This window comes from Trifolium pratense, linkage group LG3 (genome assembly GCF_020283565.1).
Source record: "Trifolium pratense cultivar HEN17-A07 linkage group LG3, ARS_RC_1.1, whole genome shotgun sequence".
In the NCBI taxonomy this organism is placed as follows: Eukaryota; Viridiplantae; Streptophyta; class Magnoliopsida; order Fabales; family Fabaceae; genus Trifolium; species Trifolium pratense.
The window spans coordinates 35,168,261-35,192,385 of record NC_060061.1 but is presented as its reverse complement, the minus strand read 5'-3'; the positions used below and the strand labels follow the sequence as shown (position 1 = coordinate 35,192,385).

Genomic DNA, 24,125 nt, shown 5'->3' with positions numbered 1-24,125 from the left:
CTAAAGATAATATATAAGTGTTTTTTATTTTTTTTAATAAGTTAGTAAGTTAATTTGTCAGTATTTACTAAGGTAAGAATGAAATCTGAGCTTATCTTTATCACACTCAACTCTTTAACTCTTCCACATCAATCACCAAATGAAACTTATATAATTGATCTGAAATGATGGTCAATTTCAAGTATCAATTCGTCAAAGTTGACGTTGAAGGATGCACCTACAAACACTTGAAACTCAAGTCAGTATGAGAGTAAGAGGTTTAAATTAAAGATAAATAAGTGCTCTTTGTTATGTGGTGGAAGGTTGCTCTTATAGGCGCCGAAGAGGAGTCGTTAGTCATTGATGAGGGGTTGTTACAAATAGAGTTCTTCAATGTTAGATGGTTGTTTACTTTTCGCACCCCATGAAATTACCAAAATAACCTTCTCACATTTTAAAATGCGAGCACTTCGTACCCTACTTTACGAGTGACAATTTTATTTGACTCAAACCTAACATCTGCACCCCCCATGAATGAAAATATTATGAAAAAAAGAGTTCACATCCTAGAATGCAAAATGAAAGAAAGATTAATATTCTAAAATGCGAGCACTATTTGCATTCTAGGATACAAACTCTTTTTTTCAAAATATTTTCATTCATGGGGGACGTATATGTTGACTTTGTGTGTAAAATATTGTCACTCGTTACATAGTGTGCGAACTGAAACACAATTCTCTATTTATAACGCGAACTCAATTTACACCATAACTTGTGAACCTTATAAAAATGTGGCTATTATCTTATATCATATTTTAATTTGACACTAGAGCGGCTGTGACATTATCGATCGATCACACACATCTTAAATATAGCTATATATACCGAATTGTTACTTATTTGATATGACCAAGTTTACATTTATACTTACAATAGACATGTATCATGGCTACAAGAGTTGATAAGTTTGATAGAAAATAGAAAATTAGGTGAATTGTGTGTCATTCAAATTGTTTCATATCGGAGATGAAAGAAAGGTGAACACGACAAAAAAATTTGATTTTTATAAGGTTCATATCCTATAATGCAAACTCAGTTCACAGTTTGCATCCTAGATAGCAAACTCTTTTTTCCCCGATTTTTTTATTTACACACTCATTTTAAAAATAACGAGGGGGTAAGTTTGGAATGTCAGGAGATGCATGTGAGATTCAGGGGGCGCGAAAAGTAAATTTTGTTAACTATCCACTGTGAGACTTTGAAAACTGAAGCTGATTTAACAGGCTCTGTGTTGGGCCTCAATAAAGATGGGCCTAAGGACGAGGTTTGGACAGGGCCACAAATTAGTCGATACCAATAATATATGATGTTTTCTCTCTCGATTCCCCATGTTTTTTTATACCCATGAATTTTTAATTTTGCCCCTGCAAAAAAACTTCAGTTTAAAGTTTATAGAAACCGATGTTTTTTTTTTGCCTTGAAAACAAATTTCGGTTTATAAAAACCGAAATTTACTCTGAATTTCTACTAAAAAAAATTCGATTTCTGCGAACCAAAGTTTTTTGCAAGGGCAAAATTGGAATATTGGGGTATAAAAAAAATCACTGGAGTCGGGAGAGAAAACATCATAATATATACTATATATTATTATAAATATTATTAGAATAGAATAAAATATACTCGTATATTATATCTTTATATTATATTAAAGTGTATCTCTTAAGATTAAATTTTATATTACATATGATTATTATTATGATTTTTTTTTAAATGTATAATCGAGTCCGGTAACCTTATAAATAAAGATTGGGCTTAATTACAGTTTTGACCCCCAAGTTTCACAATTGTGCGATTTTTGCCCTTCAAGTTTCAATTGTGCGATTTTAACGTCCTAAGTTTGATAATTGTGCGATTATTGTGCGATGTTGACCCCTAAGTTTATCCCCTTTTGCATTTGCTAGCCCCTCGTTGACTTTTTGACTAAAAATTGCATATGTGGCATTTTTTTTTAAAAAAAAGTTTTAAAAAGAAAAAATGTATTAATTTTTAAAAGGTTTAATCATTATTATTTTTCAAAAAAACAGTTTGTAAATTTTTTTAAATAAAATATATTTTTATAACAAATTAAAATTTAAAAATGTTTTAAAATTCAAAAAAATTTACTAATTTTTTTTAATAAAAGGTTGAAGGATTATTTTTTTAAAAAAAGAAGTTTATAAAGTTTTTAAAATGATTTAAAATAATTATTTTTTTTATGAACTAATTTTTTAATTAATTTTTAAAACTTGGTAAGCTTTTTACAAAAAAACAAACAACAATTATTCAACCTTTTATTAAAAAAAAATTAATAGATTTTTTCAATTTTAAAACTATTTTTTTTTTAATTTTAAAATGCCACATGAACAATTTTTAGTTAAAAAGTCAACGGGGGACTAACAAATGCAAAAAGGGGTAAACTTGGGGGCTAAAATCGCACAATTAAAACTTAGGGGGTCAAAATCATACAATTGTCAAACTTAGGGAGTTAAAATCGCATAATTGTAAAACTTGGGGCCAAAATAACATAATTGTGAAACTTGGGGGGCAAAAACAGCAATTAAGCCTAAAGATTAATATTAATCTTTTGTATCAAGTTAAGTTATTGATATTATTTGTTACCAAAATATATAAGTTATTGAGTATTAGTTAGCGTTTCTTGATAAAGAATTGTTGCAACTGTTCCTCTTGTGTTCTGTTGTTGGCAAGTGTAATAAGACTCCATTTGAAATGAAAAACTAGTTCCACCTTCACAAATATTCTCATCACCCACTTCAATTGTGACTTTCACATCTTTCCCTCTCTATAACTTTCTTTTTATTTCTTTAATTTATTTACAAACCCATAAATATACATAGACATATTGCTTAATTAATTCTTAGGGTCAGAGAGGAATATAACTAATTATTGGAGATGGAAAAATGGGTGCACATGTCTTTGGTTATGCTATTGGTAATATCAATGGATTTTGGAGTTAAAGGTGATGATGCAGAAGAGGTTACATATGATGGAAGGTCTCTTATCATTAATGGCCAAAGAAATATTCTCTTTTCTGGTTCTATTCATTACCCCCGCAGCACCCCTCAGGTATATACATACATATATATCATCAAAACTATATACTACTATATATAATTAATATAGTTAAATATAATCCACAATGTGCCTAGCTATATTCATCATCATATTATTGTATTTGAACAATTCATGAGTATGCTCATACTTTCTTTGTGTTTCCTGGTAGGTAACCAGGCAGGCACCCTATAGTCCCAAAATCCTTTTATTTTTAAATTTTGTATGATTTTTTTAAATACATTGTTTTTAATTAATTTATTGAGTGAAGATCCATTTTAATCTTCACAAATTCGGCCCCTAACAAAAAAAAAAAATTAGTCATAATATTTTTGGAGACAAATTAGTCTATGTTATAATGTATGAAAGATCAACTTGTCCCCAATATAAAAATTTTAGGGAATAATTTGAATTTTATTTATGTTAGGCCTAAATTAACCTGTAAAAAATTTGTGACGGATCAAAATGAATCTTCAGTTTAATTTATTTTGTGTAATGGACAAGCAGAAAACTGGCAAACCTTGTTTCTCTGCCAATATAATGCATAATAGTATATACTAATAGTATAGTATTTATTATTTTACTTTAAAAAAGGGCGGATTCTACGGTGGGTGAGTGCTTCATATAGCTCACTGGTGCATACTAAAATAATAAATCAGGACCGTTCTTTCATGAGGGTACACAATAAAGTGTATGTATTTGATAATTTTTCATTATTCACACTCTCTTCCCTTCTTTTTTTTTTTTTTTTTTTGATAAGCTCTCTTCCCTTCCTTTGATGTCTCTCAAGCTTTTTCAAGCAAACAAATCATTGTAGAAAAACGTTGAATCAATAGTGTGTTTCAAAAATTAAAATCAAAAGCAAACAAAGGACAAGAGAACATAGTAATTTGGAAAGGGTTGAAGAAAAAAATAATGTGAAAAAATTCTGGGTATTGAAAAATTCAAGAGAGGAAATTAAAAAATTCTTGTAAATAAAATGATACCCATATTTATTCACCTCATTATACACACTTTTTGAAGAAAAATATGTTCTTAAAGAAATTCTATTTATAAAAATTTCATGAAACCACAACCCAGATCCGGATGAATTGGTGTCATTGTAAAAATTACTGTTCACAATCTTCTTCAACTTTGGAAAAATTCGATATTTAAAAAACAAAAGGAGTATGCATGCCACGGCTCCGATATAACTTTAATATTGTTATTAGAATTATTTTCATGTACTTGATTGACACTAAGATTTCATCTTGTTCAATTTCAATTTTAGATCTAATTTGCTTGATTTTGTTCATAGATCATAACCGCTCTAGTACTTTTTTGTTTTTCAATCAAACTTTGGTTGAAAATATTGGGACTTGGGAGTAATCAATCACCCAAATTGGATAATGTTAATTGATAATGAAGGATGAACTCAGAATTTTTTGGACTCATAGTGAAGAGAGAGAAACGTAGAGAGAGAAAGGTGAACATTAAAACATATGACAAGTTTTGCTTTGGTATGAAATCTTCATGATAGTTAACGTGGACATTCTAATCTAATGGTTAAAGTAACTGATTCACCGGTGCACTATATGACCAGCTTGCTCACCCTAGAATCCGCCTTAAAAAAGTGGCATTGTGTTCAACTAAACAAACTGTCTTGTACTCTTGTTTGTAGCTAGCATTCAAATCCTTTTTGAACTGTTTACAGCTGCAACACAATTACTATTGTATCACGGGTATGAAATAATTGTATGATACAGAATGTTCTTCTTCAAACTTTTTGGTTTGGCTAGCTAGTACAATTTCATTGGCCTCACGAGATCATATTAATTTAGTAAATTTGGGTTTTATTAATATAAATAATATTCAAGTAATTAGCATCTACAATTTAGACCTATAAAACACATACACTTATTAAATTAGATGTGTCTCGGTGCTAACAGAGACATATATATATATATATGTTGATGTTTGTATGTGTCTGGTGTCGGTGTATGTTGATGTCCATATATTTCATAGATTGAGGTGTGAGGGAATGTACATTTGGTAATAAGGAAAAGTAAGTATGAATGAGTACGTTTGTTTGTTTGTTTGTGATGAAATAGACTTTACAATTACACATACGCATCAAATTGCTTGAAAGGAAACATATGAAAAAGAAAGAAAAAGACAAGAAAATGGTAATGAATATTAATTTATGTAAAATTTGAAACGTTACGCAGATGTGGCCAGATTTGATAGCGAAAGCAAAACAAGGAGGATTGGATGTTATACAAACTTATGTCTTTTGGAATTTACATGAACCCCAACAAGGCAAGGTACGTACGTTTCAAAATACACTGACATTCAATAGAGAAAATAAATACACTGACGGTGTAACACTGACATTCAATAAAAATCATGTATTCTGCTAAAGTGTAGAGATATTTTTTATTGGATTACAAAAATTATATTTTACACCGTCAAAACATGTCTATGGAACTCAAATTATTCACTATTGACATGTACATACATATCTGAAGTATTTAATTACGGTGTATATAGTAATAATACATACTACATACTGTATTATTGTAAAAGAAAAAGTAATAATAATAACATAGATATACGAAACAGTATGATTTCAGTGGTAGATACGACTTAGTGAGATTCATAAAGGAAATCCAAGCTCAAGGACTCTATGTTTGCCTAAGGATTGGACCTTTCATCGAAAGTGAATGGACTTACGGGTATACTTTCTTTTTCCCCCCCCATCAACTTAATGAAACACCAACTAAATACTAAATTTTATTTAATTTATTATTCCCAATTAATTATTACTAATCCAAAATTGGAATCTCTATTACTTATAGGGGATTCCCATTTTGGCTACATGATGTCCCTGGCATTGTCTACCGAACTGACAATGAACCATTCAAGGTACTACATTTTATCTTATGTTCTTGACAATACTTATTTATTTATTTAATTATCTTATATTAATCTTTAATTTATTATTTATGTGCATTCAAATGTTTAATTAGTTCTACATGCAAAATTTTACGACAAAAGTTGTTAACATGATGAAAGAAGAGGGTTTATATGCTTCACAAGGAGGCCCAATTATATTATCACAGGTATATTATATATAATAATCATGTTAATGTTAAAGTGATTAAGTTCATCCAATTATTATGGGATTAATTAATTTGACAATTTTTTTTTTCTTCCAACATTGATGTGTGGAATAATAATATATAGATTGAGAATGAATATCAAAACGTCCAGAGGGCATTTGGCACAGCAGGATCCCAATATGTTGAATGGGCTGCAAAAATGGCAGTGGGCCTTAACACTGGTGTACCCTGGGTTATGTGCAAGCAAACTGATGCTCCTGATCCTGTGGTTAGTTCCACTCACCTCAATCCTTCTTTTTTTTTTTAAAAAAAAAAAATAGATTTTAATTATCTTAGTTTTTTCTTAACAAGAAATTAAACATTTAAACTTAATGCACATATTTTGTATCCATGCAGATAAATACATGCAACGGTATGAGATGTGGAGAAACTTTTACTGGACCAAACTCCCCTAATAAGCCTGCCATGTGGACAGAAAATTGGACATCTTTGTAAGTTCCTCCATTCTATAGGAGTATATTCATTCATTTTCTGCTAGGAAATCATAGTCCACTAATTACATATGAACATACAAACAAATACGGGACACCATATATACGATTTAGACACATCGATATTGATAATAATTTTAAAAAATGACATAGTTCAATATAATTTTATGTGACAATGATGACACATATCAGACACCAGACACACACCTTCAATCAGAAGTGTCGATGCTATATTAAATTACTCACAATTGATTATATAACTTGTTTCATACATTTTCACTACATATATATAATTCTAACACAATTTAGTAATATATTGTCAAAAAAAAAAAACAATTTAGTAATAATTTATGTTCAACAAAACTAACCATTTGCCTTTTCTTTATGGTTGAAGCTATCAAGTATATGGTGGGTTACCATATATACGGTCTGCTGAAGACATAGCATTTCATGTCACACTTTTTATTGCAAAAAATTATGGAAGCTTTGTCAATTACTATATGGTATTCTTATTTTTAAACTCTTTTTGCATTTGATATGGACCTTGACATAACATAACATAACATAACATAACAATACTATAATTTAGTTAAGATTTCCACTAGACATTGGTGTCATCCTAAGAAATCATATTCAACCATCTTAACTTAACCAATATCAATCTTACATTATGCACATCTAATTAACTAACATTGTTTGCAACTTAGTATCATGGTGGAACAAACTTTGGTAGAACAGGCTCTGCTTATACTATAACAGCTTATTATGATCAAGCACCACTTGATGAATATGGTAAGTGTTTAACATTACTTTTTATTTTTTGAATTTTTTGAATGGCAAGTGTATCATCTTGGTTATTTTCATATACCTCATTTTGCAAATGTTGTTGTTAGGTTTGTTCAGACAACCTAAGTGGGGACATCTCAAGGAATTGCATGCTACAATCAAGTCTTGTTCCACCACTTTATTACAAGGAGTACAAAGGAACATTTCTTTAGGTCAACTTCAGGAGGTGAGTCCTCTCAAATTTTCTTTCTCCAACAGATGTATTTTCACGAGAGTCGATATCGGATTGAATGAGAGATGACCTGAAAATGTATTTATATAAGTAGGCGTCATCCCTCACTTTACAAACCAGTTTGGTAGAGATCAGGCTAAACCTGTATCAGATAAGATATGACTCTGAAAATAATCTTATAAGCCGGTTTTTTTGTTTAATTTTGATCAGGGTTATGTTTTCGAAGAAGAAAATGGAGAATGTGTTGCATTCCTTATAAATAATGATCAAAGGAGCAATGTTACTGTCCAATTCCAAAATAGCTCATATGAATTGCTTCCCAAGTCAATAAGCATATTACCAGATTGTCAAAATGTTGCTTTCAATACTGCACATGTAAGTTATATATAACTTTTTCATGATTAATTATATATGTGTACCAAATTAATTATATAATTCATATTTATGTACTATATACAGTTAAATACAACTAGCAACAGAAGGATAATAACTTCAAGACAAAACTTCAGTTCAGTTGATGATTGGAAACAGTTTCAAGATATCATTCCAAATTTTGATGACACTTCACTAAGATCAAATTCATTACTTGAACAAATGAATACAACTAAAGACATTTCTGATTACCTTTGGTATACTCTTAGGTTAGTTTATGATCTGGTTTCAACTTCTAACATAAAATATATCAAATAGTGATGATTCTGGACTAATAATTGAGTTGATTAATTTTATGAACAGATTTGAAAATAATTTATCTTGCAATGATCCAGTACTTCGCGTTCAATCTGCCGCTCATGTTGCACATGCTTTTGTGAACAACACATACATTGGTACATAAATACATATCCAAAGTTTGAAGATTCTATAAAAGTTATCTTAAGTTGTCCATTTTTACTTTATTCTAATTAAATTTTGTAGGAGGGTTACATGGAAATCATGATGTGAAGTCATTTACATTAGAGCTCCCAACTACATTAACAAATGGAACAAACAACATTTCTATTCTCAGCGTTATGGTCGGACTTCCGGTAATATTTTTAAGGATTTCAAGTGATATAGTGCATTTTTTTCTTGAGTTTAATGAAGATGCACTGACGGTGTAAAATAGTTTTACATGATCATCCAATAAAAAATTATCAACTTACCATATCATATTAAGAAAGTGGGGTAATGTGGCAGAAAATATGGTTGTTATTGGTTGACAGTGTAAAATTATATTCTTTTTTCTTTATGTCTTTGGAGTATTTAAGTATGAGATTTTTTGTATTGGTTAATAGGATTCAGGGGCATTTCTTGAAAGAAGATTTGCTGGTTTAAATAATGTGGAACTTCAGTGCAGTGAAGAAGAGACTCTTAATTTGAACAATTCTACATGGGGATATCAGGTTATCTAGCTGTTATTGATCATGTTATATATAATTTCAAGTCAAATTTTGGTTATCTAAATTTTAATTTGTCACCCTTATATGTGAATCAACTTTTTCATCAATCTTGTGCATTATAGGTTGGATTACTTGGAGAACAATTAGAAGTATATAAAGATCAAAATAGTAGTGACATTAAATGGACTCAACTTGGGGATATCTTGATTGATGAAACTACTCTCACTTGGTACAAGGTAAAATAACACATGAAGCAATGGTTGTGATATTAATAGCACTATCATCGAAGCACGAACAATCCTTAGATTAGGCATGTCCCAGTGTCCGACACCGACACTTATTATTACATAGAATTAAGTCATTTTCTCAAATTATTATTGGTGTCGACATGTCAGTGTCGTATCTGGTGTCGACTTATCAATGTCCGTTTCGTATTTTGTGTCTGTGTTTCACAGACTATTAATATTTTCTTAATTTTTTGTTACATAATATAATAGTACTTATTTGAATTGGTAGGCTACATTTGGCACACCTGAGGGAGAGGACCCTGTTGCATTGGACCTTAGCTCAATGGGGAAAGGTGAGGCATGGGTAAATGGACAAAGCATTGGTCGATATTGGATTTTGTTTCATAACTCCAAAGGCATTCCTTCACAATCATTGTGAGTTACCATTTATTTCTACCAATTAATGTTACTATATATTATGACAATGACATTTTAACTACAATCACAGCTTATGAGTTATGTATTATGTTGATGCAGGTATCATGTTCCTCGTTCTTTCCTTAAAGACAGTGAAAACATTTTGGTTTTGTTGGAGGAAGGTGGTGGGAACCCTCTTGGTATCTCCTTGAATACTGTCTCAGTCACAGATTTGCAAGATAACTTTTCTAAATTGCCATTCCCCACCTTTGTCTAGTATCACATATATTCTTTTAGTAAAAAATAAAATAAAATCACATATACTAAATCATACACAGAACAGAAAAAAAAAAAGATTATTGAAACCTATGCAGATCCGGATTGATTGATTCTTTGTAATCCAAATACTGTTTGGATCTACTTACCTGACAAGATATTGTTATTTATTGGGAGAAAGAATCTCATTTGACCTCTCTTGATCACTTCTGATTATTGGAATTGGGAATTAATTGGATGTAATAGTAGTAATTTGGACATTAATTTTTTATGCATGAAATGTGTAGAACATTTTATATATATTCAATCAAATCATATCTTAGTACAACCATTTTATTATGTTTATGCACTAATGTCTATATAGTGAGATGTAACTGGATGATTGTGTAAAGTTTTACACAGATACTAGTAATATATATAAATGAAATTTATTAATAGAATCAATTGTGATTCTAAATAAAACATATGAACGTGGGTGTAGTATGAGTTGGGTAAACATTGGTCAGGTAGTTGAACAACAGAGATTTGTTAGATCTATGATAAATTAATGATGCACATACTATCCTGACCAGGCTGACCCCATGCTATTTTCTGGATGAAGGTTCTCTACTATTTCTCTAATCCAAAAAAAAAAAAACAATGTATCTTATAGGTATGTAAGTTATAGTTCAACCGATAATGTCAAAATTATTAAGCTAGACATTTTCCATAGTTACCCAAGTTCGGATATGAAAACTTTTATGTGTGTAGTTTTAATTTTTTAAGTGTCACTCCGTTTACTGACAATTTTTTTTTATAAATAACCTTTAATAATCTTTTTTGTTAACTTAGAGGTGAAGGATATATAAATGACTTGTTGGTGATGAGAGTTTTAATAACTTTGAGTTTGATAATTGATTAGATGTTGCTCTTTTTAATGATTCTAGCCTTGTCCTCAATGCTAAGGTGAGAGATTTCATTCTTAACGATCGATGACACATTCATATTTCTATGAGTTTAATTGTTGTGCACGGTCAGTGTAAAGATTCTTTACACATGAATCCAATGATGTGTTGCCACATCATTTAATGAATGTGACACATTATGTGTTTTTAAATACCATACATGATGTGTTGGTATATTATTGGACGCATGTGTAAAATAATTTTACACTGACCGTGCATATAAATTAAATTCTATTTTATTTCTATTATGTAAAACATTTCAAATCTGTGTAACTTGCACAATATAAGATAATTATTTCTAAAGTTAAATTTCCTGATAAGCTTGTTTGAATTTGTTAACAAAGAGGAATACAAGAGAAAACAAAGAGAGACTAGGGTTTCATTAGAATGAACAATGCTTCACTTGTCAAACGTTTACAAGACAATATATAATAATATCCAATGGACTACTAACCTAAAAGTCCAATAACATAAGTCCAATTATCTAACACTTCCCCTCAAACTCACTTCCCCTCAACGTTAATAATTAACATGAATTTTCTGATCTGTTCCAATTCTTCCAACAACTGTCATGTGCTCACAGTGACCGGAAAAAGAAAGAGGTAAGTTTTCTCGAGGTGAAAAATGATAGATCTGTTCTTCAACTTAATAGATCTGAAAAATAATGAGATGAGTTTTGTAGAAAAGAAATATATGAGTTAGAAAATGGTGGTGGTGTGGACAAACCGGAAAGAGGAAGAATAGCTAACAAATTTGTTTTTGTTGTTGGTGGTGGTGGTTTGCAAAAAGAGAGGAAGAATAGCGAAAACAGTTGGGTGGTGGTGGTTTGTTGAGAAAAGAAATGAAGAGATGAGAAGAGCTTTGTGTTGGTGTTGGTGGTGGTTTGTTTATTTGTTGATTGTTAAGGGAGAGAGAACGAAAATGAAGTGATGAGAGGAGGTGAGATTATTTTTTTTTTACGCAAGTAGATGAGATATGAGGGAGAGTAAAAGACTTGTATGTGTTATTAATTAGTGGGTTAAAACTTAAAAGTGCAGTAAATTATATCAAAAATAAAAAATAAAAATCGCAGCACATTTATTGGCGGTTTAGGCCACCACAAAATGTCACATTTCATGTAGAAACATTTATTGGCGGCTTTAGCCGCCACAAAATAAAAGTTATTATTATTTTACTAATGTATGAGTACTTTGTGACGGTTTTCCTAGTTTGTGAGGGCTTAAACCCTCAGTAACTTACAGAGGGCTTAAACCCTCAATAAATTTCGTCGGTAAATAAGAGTTTTCTTGTAGTGATAGGGAGAAGACCAATCAAACAAGAGAATCAATAAGAGAGAATGAATCAAACCATAGTGTGGATGGTTCTCATAACTTTAAAGAGGCTTATAAGTTTCAAAGGTCTTATGGTCCGTTGTGATATTGGACCAAGATGGTTTTGTTAGATTCACACAAACAAAATAGAGAATGAACAAAGGGAGGCTACTAGGGTTCCATAAGAATAGAATAACATTACTTAATAAAATAGAGTTACAAGAGATTATTATATAGCAAAACCTAGTGGACTATAAACCTAATGGGTCCAATAGCATTAACCCAATATTTTATTATCTAACACCCACTCTCAAACTCATGATGCATCAACAAGAAGCATTGGTTGAGATCCAAACATATTTAACAGGTTTGACACAAAGATAATCAATCATTGTTTGAAGACTTCTTCATAACAAGTTATCTACCAATGAAAACCTGTGTTTTAGAGGTTGTGTTATTGTATCCAAATGTGATTTTTAGAATCTTCTTTACATCTCTTCACCTGTGTCTTTTTGCCAATCAAATTTTGGAGCTGGTTGCAGCAATCATTGGTATACATATTAACGCTAGCTTTGTATAGTGTATCCTCACCTCTTGGGATAAGTCTTGGTTTGACAAGTGCAAGCTTGTCATCCAAAGTGTTATTATAAATATTTTTAACATTATTTGGTTTTGCAGGAATAGTCGTAGGATTCGGAATAAGAAAATAAATTTTAGAACTGCTATCAATTCTATTATTTCTAATAGGAAAATGCTAAACAGTGCCCCCGGGGCACTAGTTAAGGATACAAATATAAATGTTTTATCTCGTAAATTGTGCATTCAATGTTTTAATGATGTGAAAAGTTATTCTCTCTCATCATTAACTTTATCATTTGTTTCCTTTTTTAGTATGCTTAACTAGTGCCCCAGGGGCACTGTTTAGCATGACCCTTTATAATATTACTCTTAGTGGAAATTTTACTACCATTTTTGTAGCTCCTAACATTGGTATAATGTGTGATTCTTAAAGTTTTTAATGTGAAGATTCATCCTTCTAACATTCTCAAAATCAAAGAGACCGTGTGACATCTTCTATTAATATTTTGGACTAATTAAATGCAACATCCTATTTCATTCTCTCCTTTTTTCCTTACTTTTCTTTCTAAGTTAACTCCCACAATTAGACAACTCTAACACGGATTAAAATACTCTAACTTTAAGAAAGAAATGTTGTTTACCTTTCTCTTAATCTCTCTTTTATAACACATTCTTTATCATCATACAAAACATATCTCAATCTACCTTAGCTTCCACCTCAAGTTTATACAACTTAGGCGCCATAGTGGTTTTTGTAGCTACACTTCTTTTTAAGGTTGTCAGAATTTAATTTTTACGTCAACTCGTTTTGACTAAGTGGAATCGAAACGTAGATTCAACTCATAAATTCGTAGAGTTTACCTCATATTAAAATAAACATATATAATATATATTTTAACTTATTTAATTTTGAACGTAATCTGAAATTAATAATTTTATTTTTTAATTTAGAAATTTAAGTGTTATGAACAATAATTAAAGAAAATATGACAAAATTAATATATTATTAATTTTAAATTAAAAATTAATTTTAAATATTATATAATACACACTTAATTGATTTTCTCTCATTCTCATTATGTAAATATGACTATAGTCATGCATTTCAATAACAAATAACACTATGTGAAAACAAAAAATAACGCAACAACTATATGTCCATCAATAAATCTTGTAAAAAAAAATAACATCTCTCATTTTTTCTCATATTAAATATGACTCTTTGAATCATGCATGTCATGTGAGATTGAATATTATATATATAATTAAAATACATGATAATTGTATATTTTAACCCCTGTTTTATTTTATTTTTACGAAACACTTATTATATTATGTATCTTTTATGTATCTATATTTATCAAATTACTGATTATATTTAAGTGTCCACAAATCTTAGCTCAACTAACAAAAATGTCAAAATTGCTAGCTGGTCATACGCCTATCTAAAAAAAAAGGTTTTGTATTGGGTAAAACTTTTTCTTAAGAAAATTTAAAGGGAAGAATCGCAAGAAGAAATCTTCACCCTTCTTTACATCCACCACCCCTATGATTTTCACAATAGAAGGAGATTAAAGTGACATCATTATTTAAGATATTGTCATGTGTTAATTCTTGCATTTCTTCTCTTGAATTTTTCCTAACAAATAATATCTATATTTTGTATTTAAATAATCGCATAAAATTTTGCAATATTATTTTATCAAAATATAATTACTTATTTGTTTTGTTTCTCACTTATTTTCATCTACTAGACGCTTACCCGTGTGATGCACGGGTCTTATGCTCTATTTTATATTATAACGTCAAAAAATTATTTGTATAAGTAGTAATTTAAAATTGAAATAATTGGTATTATCAAAATAATAGTAACAATAAAAGTTATCTAAATGTGATATAGATGTTAAATATGTGTTTATACATTTAAAAAACTTATTTATTTATACATCACATTTGAAGTTACTTTGGTATTTTCTTCGTTAACATTGGTTAGCAATATGTTTAACTCATTCTTTAAAATAACTTTGGAAATGACAACATATAATTGACCATGAAAAACAATTGACGTTGAATAAGGCATGATTATGAGTTGGATAAACTATTTTATTATTGAATTTGTCATTTATATTAATTTGAAACTCATTGAAGCAAAGATAAACCAACTTAACTCATACTCAAAATCGAATATGATAAAAATCATGCGGTGCATACCAACCATTAGTAATTTTTTTTTACTAACATTAGGAAGTAGTCCTAACAATCGACCAACTCCTTATATACACAAAGAATAGACAAATTTTGAACATTAACTATTTTGAACAAAAAACAATAAAATACACAAAATAATAAAATTAAAAAAAATTAAAATGGATAAAAACCCAAAACAATAATAATAATTATAATTATAATTATAATTATAATTATAATTAGTACCACACATTAAATGGATGTAAGTGATGTGGCTAAATGAAAGGTTTTGATTGGTTTGTGGATTAGGGTTTAGATAAACAATTGGACAACTATCTAGGAATTATATATATAGATTCTTTTTGTATTTTTTTCTTTCCTTTTTTCCCCTCACATAGCTACGTAAAAATAGGAGAAATTGTTGGGAACACATAAGTACTGAAAACTATTATCTGTCTAACTCTTAATATTACTCCTTTCTTTCCTCCATTCCCTTTTATAAGCAAAAAATCTTTTATTAGGATCATTGAATAACTGACGTATTTGGTCTATAAGACCGGATAATCAGTTATTTAACCATGAAATTTCACTTATAAAAAAGAGCAGACAAAGTATACTATATTATAAAAATAATCAAAAGAGTAAATAATTGTTACTCCTATAATTTTTAATATATACAATTATTAAAAAAATTAAGTGTCTCTCTAGATATTTATTGTATTTATTACCAATATGATAAAATTGAACTTTTGAATTGACTAAAAATCTTTAAGTGATTTCACTAATTTTATAAGGAGTTAGATCGTGTAAATTCGTTTTGACTTCCGATTTAATACGAAATTCATACCTAAAAACGTAAAATTCACGATTCATGGAGTTTATAATTTAAAACGAGATTTTAACAACCTTACTTTTTCCATTGCCGTCATTTTCATCTCAAATTTTGGCCTCCGCCTTCATCTCGTAGCATTTATTTCACAAATTATATATGCCATTCAAATCAACAATTACTTCTCCTTTTGAGTAGAAAGGATCCAAATTCTCTAACTTGAGTGTCAAAGTCACGGGATGATAAATTTAATAGCTATCAACTTCATACCTTTGCCGCTCCATTGTTATGCCAACAATCAGATCTGATGACCACCCTCAACTCCAACTACACTCCGAGTCTCCGACAACTCCGTCGTAGATTAAGAATAAAAATAAAAAATAAAATATGAAAATGGATAAATAAAAATATGTAAATTGAAAAGTAAAGATGATAAAGAAATCAGTTATTTACGCTCACGTTAATATTTAAGGATTTATGAATTACTACTGTCAATCATATTAAATTAAGAAAGATAAATAAGGAAAAAAATTGAAAATATAGAAATATCTGTGTCTGTCCTGTCCGAACCGGTAATCTCTCTCCCGTCAGTGACCAAAATAGCAAGAAAGCAAAGCACATATCCAATCTATCTATCTATGACGCCGAATAACAATTAATTACAGAAACACGTTAACACGTGCTCTCTGTTTCTCATCATCACTTACCTAAACAAATTAACAAAATGCTAACACCACACTGACACTGCTATTAAAACCCCAAACACACACACAACTTCACATTCACACACTTCAAAATGAACATTTTCTGTTTACTACTACTGTCTTTGGTTTCAACTTCCCTCACTTTGGTATATGCCGCCGGCAACGTCACTTACGACGGTCGCTCACTCATCATTAATGGACAACGCAAGCTTCTTATCTCTGCTTCCATTCATTACCCTCGTAGTGTTCCTGCGGTTAGTTCATTTCACTCACTCCCACACCAACTATACTTTTTTTGTCGGTGATTCATAAATCTACTAATTCATAATTACCTTGTTTGTATATATATGCTATAGATGTGGCCTGGTCTTGTTCAAACAGCTAAACAAGGTGGTGTAGATGTCATTGAAACCTATGTTTTCTGGAATGGCCATGAACTTTCTCCAGGAAATGTTAGTAACATCATTAACTCATTTAAATGCACTGTTTAGTTCTTCAGCAGGTTAGCTTAGCTTATAATGATGATGATGTATGGAATCTTATAATTTCACTTTAAATTGTAGTATTACTTTGGAGGACGCTTCGATCTCGTTAAGTTTGCAAAGATTGTTCAAGATGCTGGAATGTATTTGATTCTCCGAATCGGTCCATTTGTTGCTGCAGAATGGAATTTTGGGTGTGTTTCTCGATATTTCTTTTTGCTATCATTTTGTTTCCTAGGCTAGCTCTATAATGACCAAACATAAGGGCCTGTTTGGATTCACTTATTTTAGCTTATTTACTGACATAATTTTGTGAAACTGTTTCACAATTCTTATAAAAACAGCTTATGACATTTTTCATAGGCTATTTCAACTTAATTTTTTAAGTTTTCCAAGATAACTTATGAAGACAGCAAATACAAACAATTTTTAATTTAATTTTATCTGATGCTATAAAAATAGCTTATGTAAGCTTATAGATAAGCGGATTCTTCTATAAATTGGTCATCCAAACAGGACAACTGTTGTTAACAACTTCTACAGAGTTGATTACTCTTTCGTAATTGTTAACCATAGTTAGTTGTATATTACAGTGGAGTACCAGTATGGCTGCATTATATTCCAGGCACTGTATTCAGGACTTACAATCAGCCTTTTATGGTATGTAATGTAGGACTTTGAATTGTAACTCATGCTAAGGTTCAAATTACTTCAATTGATATCCTTTTTTGACTAATTGAACTGTGATGAACACTCTAACTTTGTTGGCTCTTCCTTGGTGCTCAGTATCATATGGAGAAATTTACAACATACATAGTGAACCTAATGAAGCAAGAGAAGCTTTTTGCTTCTCAAGGGGGTCCTATAATCTTATCCCAGGCAAGTATAACCTTAAACATGTCAATTTGTTTTCAGCTCCTTTTTCTGATGACTTTATCCAGGATCTTCGCGATTTTGCAGATAGAAAATGAATATGGATACTATGAAAACTATTATAAAGAGGATGGTAAGAAATATGCCTTATGGGCTGCAAAAATGGCTGTTTCTCAAAATACAAGTGTCCCTTGGATAATGTGCCAACAGTGGGATGCTCCAGATCCTGTGGTAAGATAAGATTATCATTTTTTGAAGTGTTTAGTTATCACATTGCAATTGTGAATTAAACTTAGATACATAGTGTTTGTTAGAAGATGCTAAAAATTATGGATTTTGGATCATAAGTCATAATATACATTATCTTGAATCATTACACGTGCTTCAAAATTCTTAACTTTTATTTTATTTTTTGACAAAGGTTTTCTTTTGCAGATTGATACTTGCAACTCATTTTACTGTGATCAATTTAAGCCTACTTCTCCAAATAGGCCCAAAATGTGGACTGAGAACTGGCCTGGATGGTACGTTGAATTCAATCCAAACCTTTGCCCCTTGTAGTCCATTATTGATATTTTGCATCAAAATGTGCATTTCACCGTGTGGTAATGTATCTGTCATGACTCATGGGGGTATTTATGGTGAATGTCTGCTTTTAGTTCTCTATTTGTTGGACCTAATACAGAAATACTCTTCACCCATCTTTCATTGATAAGCAAAGCAGAAAATTATTTTAGCAATTATTTACCATTGTAATAATAGTTAATGGATTCTAAATTCTTTGCTTCTGCAAAAGGCTAGAGATATACTAATGCATCTGGAAAATTTTAAATATATGGAACTATAGGAAATTTGCCTTTTGCAGTTTGTATAGAGACTAAATTGAGACGACACTTTTATTTCCCCCTCTTCCTCCCACCTCAGGCTATAGGAGTGAAAAGGATGCGAGGTTTGATTTTTCATTTTTATATTACAACAGGAAATGTATCTCATTAATATTATTCTTTGCTTGGATTTTCTACTATATAAAGGTTTAAAACTTTCGGGGGAAGAGATCCTCACAGGCCAGCAGAAGATGTTGCTTTTTCTGTTGCTCGGTTCTTCCAGAAAGGTGGAAGTGTACATAATTACTACATGGTACAATTTTTTTTTAAATTATGATTTTGTAGGGTATTATACATTTTATCATATAGTCAAAAAAAATCATGTTAGGAACTACCATTCAAAAACTACATTTACCTAAATGATATGCCATATTATGTTTTATTTTTGTTATGTTGACCTCTTTGTATCATCCTTGTGTGTTAGTATCATGGAGGAACAAATTTTGGCCGTACAGCAGGCGGTCCATTCATTACCACAAGTTATGACTATGATGCCCCAGTAGATGAGTATGGTAAGTCATCTAAACTGAAGTTCATGCACATGTCTCTTTATTGTATTTTTTGGAAGTCCTTGCAATCAATGCTTAAGTTTTATGAATAATAAATATATCATATAACCACAGGATTGCCTAGACTTCCAAAATGGGGACATCTTAAGGACCTTCACAAAGCTATCAAGTTATGTGAGCATGTATTGCTTTATGGAAAATCGGTTAATGTCTCCCTTGGTCCTTCTGTGGAGGTATTTTCTTTCCCTTAAACATTTGACTCTTATAGCTAGTTCAAATAGATTTTCTTTTGTTTAGTTCTGAATCCTCCCTCATATGTTTGTTTTTTTTTCTTTATTTCTTTTGAACATTTTTATTTGATTTTGAATTGTTGCTTGCTCTATCCTATAGACATTGTCTTGCAGATGGAATCCTTTGACTAACTGTTTACAATTAAGTTTAAAACATATTATCATGTCCCTTCTTTGTTTTTGAAGAAATGAATGTTTTTCCTCCCTTTTTTACTCAACAATATGGTTAAAATTACTACAAAGATTTTCTGGGATGTTGAGAGTCCACTTTGAATGTGCATGACCATAAAAAATGTTTATAAGGTGAGGGATACCTCCCAATTATAAACATTTTTCAGGCCTTATGACGTCCAATATGAGACACCTCCCACTTATAAAGCGAGGGACACCCCACACTTATAAATGCATTTTCAGGTCACATCACATCTAATATGAGACTTTCAACATGTGAGAAGGTGTGGTCGCTTTTATTGGCAATTTCTGCAGAGGCTGATGTGGTAATTACTGTATTGCAGGCTGATGTCTACACCGACTCATCTGGAGCGTGTGCTGCCTTCATTGCTAATGTTGATGATAAAAATGACAAGACAGTGGAATTTCGGAATGCATCATATCATATACCAGCATGGTCAGTTAGCATTCTTCCTGATTGCAAGAATGTAGTGTACAACACCGCAAAGGTAGGTTACCTTTGCTTTTATTCATGCTTTCCATCTGACATCTTTCCATAACAATGCAACTGTATCATGTATAAGGATTCACAAAGACAGACATCAAGGGCTCATGTCAGATTTACAGCATTACTTACAATTTCAGTGTTCTTGAATATAAACATAGGAGCTTAGATATGAGTTTCTTGAAAACTAATGCAAATTTTCAGGACATGAATAAGAATAGAGTTTGGTATGTACCTTATAAGATAAGATTATATCAATTTATGCTAGAGGCAACTCAATGAAACTGAAAACATGGCTGAAATTCCCGTTATAATATACTGACACCTTTTTCTTCTATGGAAACTATCATGTTAGTTTCCTATGTTCTGCTCCCTCTAATCATATTTAAATTTCTTTTATGGAACTAATTATAAACAATTATAATAAAGGGATAAAATAAATGTATAAAAACAAGATTGTAATTATCTGTTTTATATACTTCTTTTCCTAGTCTTTTGTACTTAGTCATCAAATATTCAACAGGTTACTACCCAAACAAACAAAATTGCAATGATTCCAGAGAAATTGCAGCAATCAGATAAAGGTCAAAAAACTTTTAAATGGGATGTATGGAAGGAGAACCCAGGGATCTGGGGGAAGCCTGACTTTGTCATAAATGGCTTTGTCGACCACATCAATACTACCAAAGATACCACTGATTACCTGTGGCATACAACAAGGTTTGTCCTCAGTATACAAAATGGTTAAGAACACTAATTCAACAATTAAAAGGATTTAAAAGTGTCTGTTCAAAGTAGATATGCTGTCAATTAAAGTTCACTTTTCTGTTGATGACAGCATATCCATTGATGAAAACGAAGAGATCCTAAAGAAAGGAAGCAAACCAGTTCTTCTAATAGAATCCAAGGGCCATGCTCTCCATGCTTTTGTGAATCAGAAATATCAAGGTAATTCTCTAATAGATAGCAATCACTTTGCTTTTTATTTGTTAATCAATTATCGCTGTGTAATCAAATCAGGATTGTTGATCATTATCAACTTAGGCTTATGCCTCTAGATCCTATGTCCTTTTTGGTCTTTTTATTATCTTTCCTTTGCAAGTGTCAAAAAAATACGATGTTATTCTTAGAGTTTATTACTTAGTCATTCACTGTCTTCCTGAAATAAAATGAAATTGCAGCACTTTCTAGTCGTGAAATACGATGGACACAAGCTCTTATAAATAAGTTTTTTATCCAGTTATTTTTCCATAATTTTGACTTTTTATCTATTAGGTACTGCATATGGAAATGGTTCACATTCAGCATTCACTTTTAAGAACCCCATCTCTCTCAAGGCAGGGAAGAATGAAATTGCTTTATTGAGCTTGACTGTTGGCTTGCAGGTGAGTTACCGTGTCTTGGATCAGAATATGTGATTTTCCTAAGAATTAACACTTGTAATAATAATTCACAAAGTTGTCCATTTCTCTTATACCCTGTAAATGATTTAGACTCTGATTATATTTTTTATTGTGTTTAGACTGCTGGACCATTTTATGACTTCGTAGGAGCAGGAGTAACAAGTGTAAAGATTAAGGGACTCAACAACAAGACGATAGACTTGTCTTCTAATGCGTGGACATACAAGGTACTCTCTTGCATTATCATCTTAAAATGGATATAAATTTACACCTCCTACTACATTTTGATTCTGAATCTTTTTATGACACTCTATCAGAGTATAAAAGTGTGAACAATGTTTTTTTTATCAAACTTCATTCTTTTATCGCTTCGTTTTCGCTTTCTCAGATTGGAGTACAAGGAGAACATCTAAAGATATATCAGGGCAATGGGTTGAATAGCGTGAGCTGGACATCTACTTCAGAACCACCTAAAGGGCAGACATTGACATGGTACAAGGTAACTCGTTTCTTGTTTTTGTCTCCACTGCTGCAAATTATCGAAACATTTTTCATTTAGTACTTTTTTTTCTGTTGCTGAAGTATATATTAAATTTCATGGCTTTTCAGGCCATTGTGGATGCTCCACCTGGAGATGAACCAGTTGGATTGGATATGTTGTATATGGGAAAAGGTTTTGCCTGGTTAAACGGAGAAGGAATCGGAAGATATTGGCCCAGGATAAGTGAATTCAAGAAGGAAGACTGTGTTGAAGAATGTGACTACAGAGGCAAATTCAATCCAGATAAATGTGACACTGGTTGTGGAGAACCTTCACAGAAATGGTAAAACTATACAGTCATGATAGATTCTGTTCCTTTCTGTAGAGTTTTTGTTTTCCATTCATGTAAACATTGTATTTCCAATGGATCAGGTATCATGTTCCACGATCATGGTTCAAGCCATCTGGAAATGTTCTTGTCTTCTTTGAGGAGAAAGGTGGTGATCCAACAAAGATAACGTTTGTGAGACGTAAAGTATCTACAACATAGCAGTTTTTCAGGTTGACGAAACTATAATGTGCATGTAGGCCATATCGACTACATTTGACTGTCATTCTCCGCCATCTTTACAGTTTTGATGTTTTTGCAGGCATGCCTAAACAAAAACGAATGTGTCATAAAATTAACTGAAGAGAATTTCAAAACCAACTATGTTTTCGTTTATCAACGAAACTCGCAGTGGAAGCTATCTGCAGCTGATAATAATAGTATAATTTCTGGAAGAGTTAATTGGAATATTGCATTGCATACAAGCCTGGCTGCATCAAAGAAGCCGATTATTATTTTAAAATTTTGCATAAATATATAGTTGTATCATTGGCTAGCTCTGAGATTTAATTTATGATAGGTGTAATATGTTTTAAATGCGATATCCCTTTAATTATTTGGGTCTTACTTTGTGTGTGTAAGCCATTTTGAATCAATGTATTTTCTTCACAGGAGGCCCTGAAACTGCAAGTTAGAGGTAACATTTTGATTCATGAATCTTCATACAAGAGTTATCATTCCAACTATTTTCTATTAAATTAGTAATAGGAATGTACTTGAGGGATCATGAAGGAAAATTTCTTAATGCCAAAACGATGATTTACCCCACCTTATTGTATTGCACTGTATATGAGCTTCATGTTAGAAATAATATAAAACCATTAATGTGGCTCTATCCTAACAGCTTAAGCTTTTGGGATAATCGGTTATCTGACATGGTATCAAAGCCTCTATGACTAAGTGGTCTAGAGTTCGATCCCCGCTCCCCTCACTTTCTAATTAAAAAGTGGAATTTAAGCATATGGTAGGTGGGCCTATGCATTATCCACGCTTCAAGCCTGGGATAATCGGTTATTTGACACTTCATAGGTACTACTAACTTAAAAGTTTTGTTTGGATTATCTTTTTAAGAGTTATGGGTAATTTATATATTTAATATTTAATAAAAATTAATCACATGAATAAATTTTCAAATGAGTAAAAATTACACTGCCAACAAAAGATACTCCAAATATAGTGATGCCACCACACCACCACCAAAGGAGTACTTTGTGAACCACCACCAACAAATATAGGGATGCCAAAAATATCTCTATCTCGTATGTGTAGATAAAATCCAGTTATCACGCCTGTATAGTAATTAATCAAATAAAATGCTAACACTAGCTACCTAAACCTAGGTGTGCGGCGGTCCAAACGTGTTCAACTAAGGTATTGAGTTTGATTCCTGACATAGATGGTTGGACATGAAATAATGTTAAAATTCAAAGGGGTTCGATAAGACTGGAGATGTCAATCTCTACAGTTGCGTGCAGTGGATATCCGATTTACACCAACAACAAAACAAAAAAACCTAAGTGTGGTGATTTTGTTTTCTGTTAAATAAAAAAAAAAATAAATCAAACTGATAAAATCTACACGGATTAATTT

The 24,125-nt window shown here is 31.2% G+C and overlaps 2 protein-coding genes across 2 annotated transcripts; both read left to right on the top strand.

Moving 5' to 3' along the window:
• The first annotated feature begins 2,676 nt into the window (after window positions 1-2,676).
• LOC123913379 (beta-galactosidase 6) lies at window positions 2,677-10,298 on the top strand. Its single transcript, XM_045964096.1, has 18 exons — window positions 2,677-3,102; window positions 5,295-5,390; window positions 5,689-5,801; window positions 5,925-5,991; window positions 6,096-6,188; window positions 6,313-6,456; window positions 6,585-6,679; window positions 7,074-7,182; window positions 7,387-7,471; window positions 7,573-7,691; window positions 7,908-8,072; window positions 8,157-8,338; window positions 8,433-8,524; window positions 8,613-8,722; window positions 8,972-9,079; window positions 9,199-9,312; window positions 9,593-9,738; window positions 9,841-10,298. The coding sequence occupies exons 1-18, from the start codon at window positions 2,929-2,931 to the stop codon at window positions 9,995-9,997; spliced, it is 2,169 nt and encodes a 722-aa protein (XP_045820052.1). The 5' UTR covers window positions 2,677-2,928; the 3' UTR covers window positions 9,998-10,298.
• Window positions 10,299-16,342: 6,044 nt separating this feature from the next.
• On the top strand, window positions 16,343-23,221 carry LOC123913378 (beta-galactosidase 10). Its single transcript, XM_045964095.1, has 19 exons — window positions 16,343-16,803; window positions 16,906-17,001; window positions 17,113-17,225; window positions 17,625-17,691; window positions 17,818-17,910; window positions 17,992-18,135; window positions 18,340-18,428; window positions 18,936-19,041; window positions 19,213-19,300; window positions 19,412-19,530; window positions 20,103-20,267; window positions 20,787-20,983; window positions 21,102-21,211; window positions 21,539-21,648; window positions 21,786-21,893; window positions 22,055-22,165; window positions 22,276-22,490; window positions 22,580-22,708; window positions 22,798-23,221. The coding sequence occupies exons 1-18, from the start codon at window positions 16,642-16,644 to the stop codon at window positions 22,695-22,697; spliced, it is 2,211 nt and encodes a 736-aa protein (XP_045820051.1). The 5' UTR covers window positions 16,343-16,641; the 3' UTR covers window positions 22,698-22,708; window positions 22,798-23,221.
• The last annotated feature ends 904 nt before the right edge of the window (window positions 23,222-24,125 follow it).

What these genes read in the sequence shown, in the direction of transcription:
- LOC123913379 (XM_045964096.1), top strand. Translation starts at nt 2,929, where the DNA reads ATGGAAAAATGGGTGCACATGTCTTTGGTTATGCTATTGGTAATATCA. An exon ending in CTGACAATGAACCATTCAAG is followed by an intron (nt 5,992 to 6,095) that starts GTACTACATTTT and finishes ATGTTTAATTAG; the next exon opens with TTCTACATGCAAAATTTTAC. An exon ending in ATTCTACATGGGGATATCAG is followed by an intron (nt 9,080 to 9,198) that starts GTTATCTAGCTG and finishes TGTGCATTATAG; the next exon opens with GTTGGATTACTTGGAGAACA.
- LOC123913378 (XM_045964095.1), top strand. Translation starts at nt 16,642, where the DNA reads ATGAACATTTTCTGTTTACTACTACTGTCTTTGGTTTCAACTTCCCTC. An exon ending in GTGTACATAATTACTACATG is followed by an intron (nt 19,042 to 19,212) that starts GTACAATTTTTT and finishes CTTGTGTGTTAG; the next exon opens with TATCATGGAGGAACAAATTT. An exon ending in TGCCCCAGTAGATGAGTATG is followed by an intron (nt 19,301 to 19,411) that starts GTAAGTCATCTA and finishes ATATAACCACAG; the next exon opens with GATTGCCTAGACTTCCAAAA.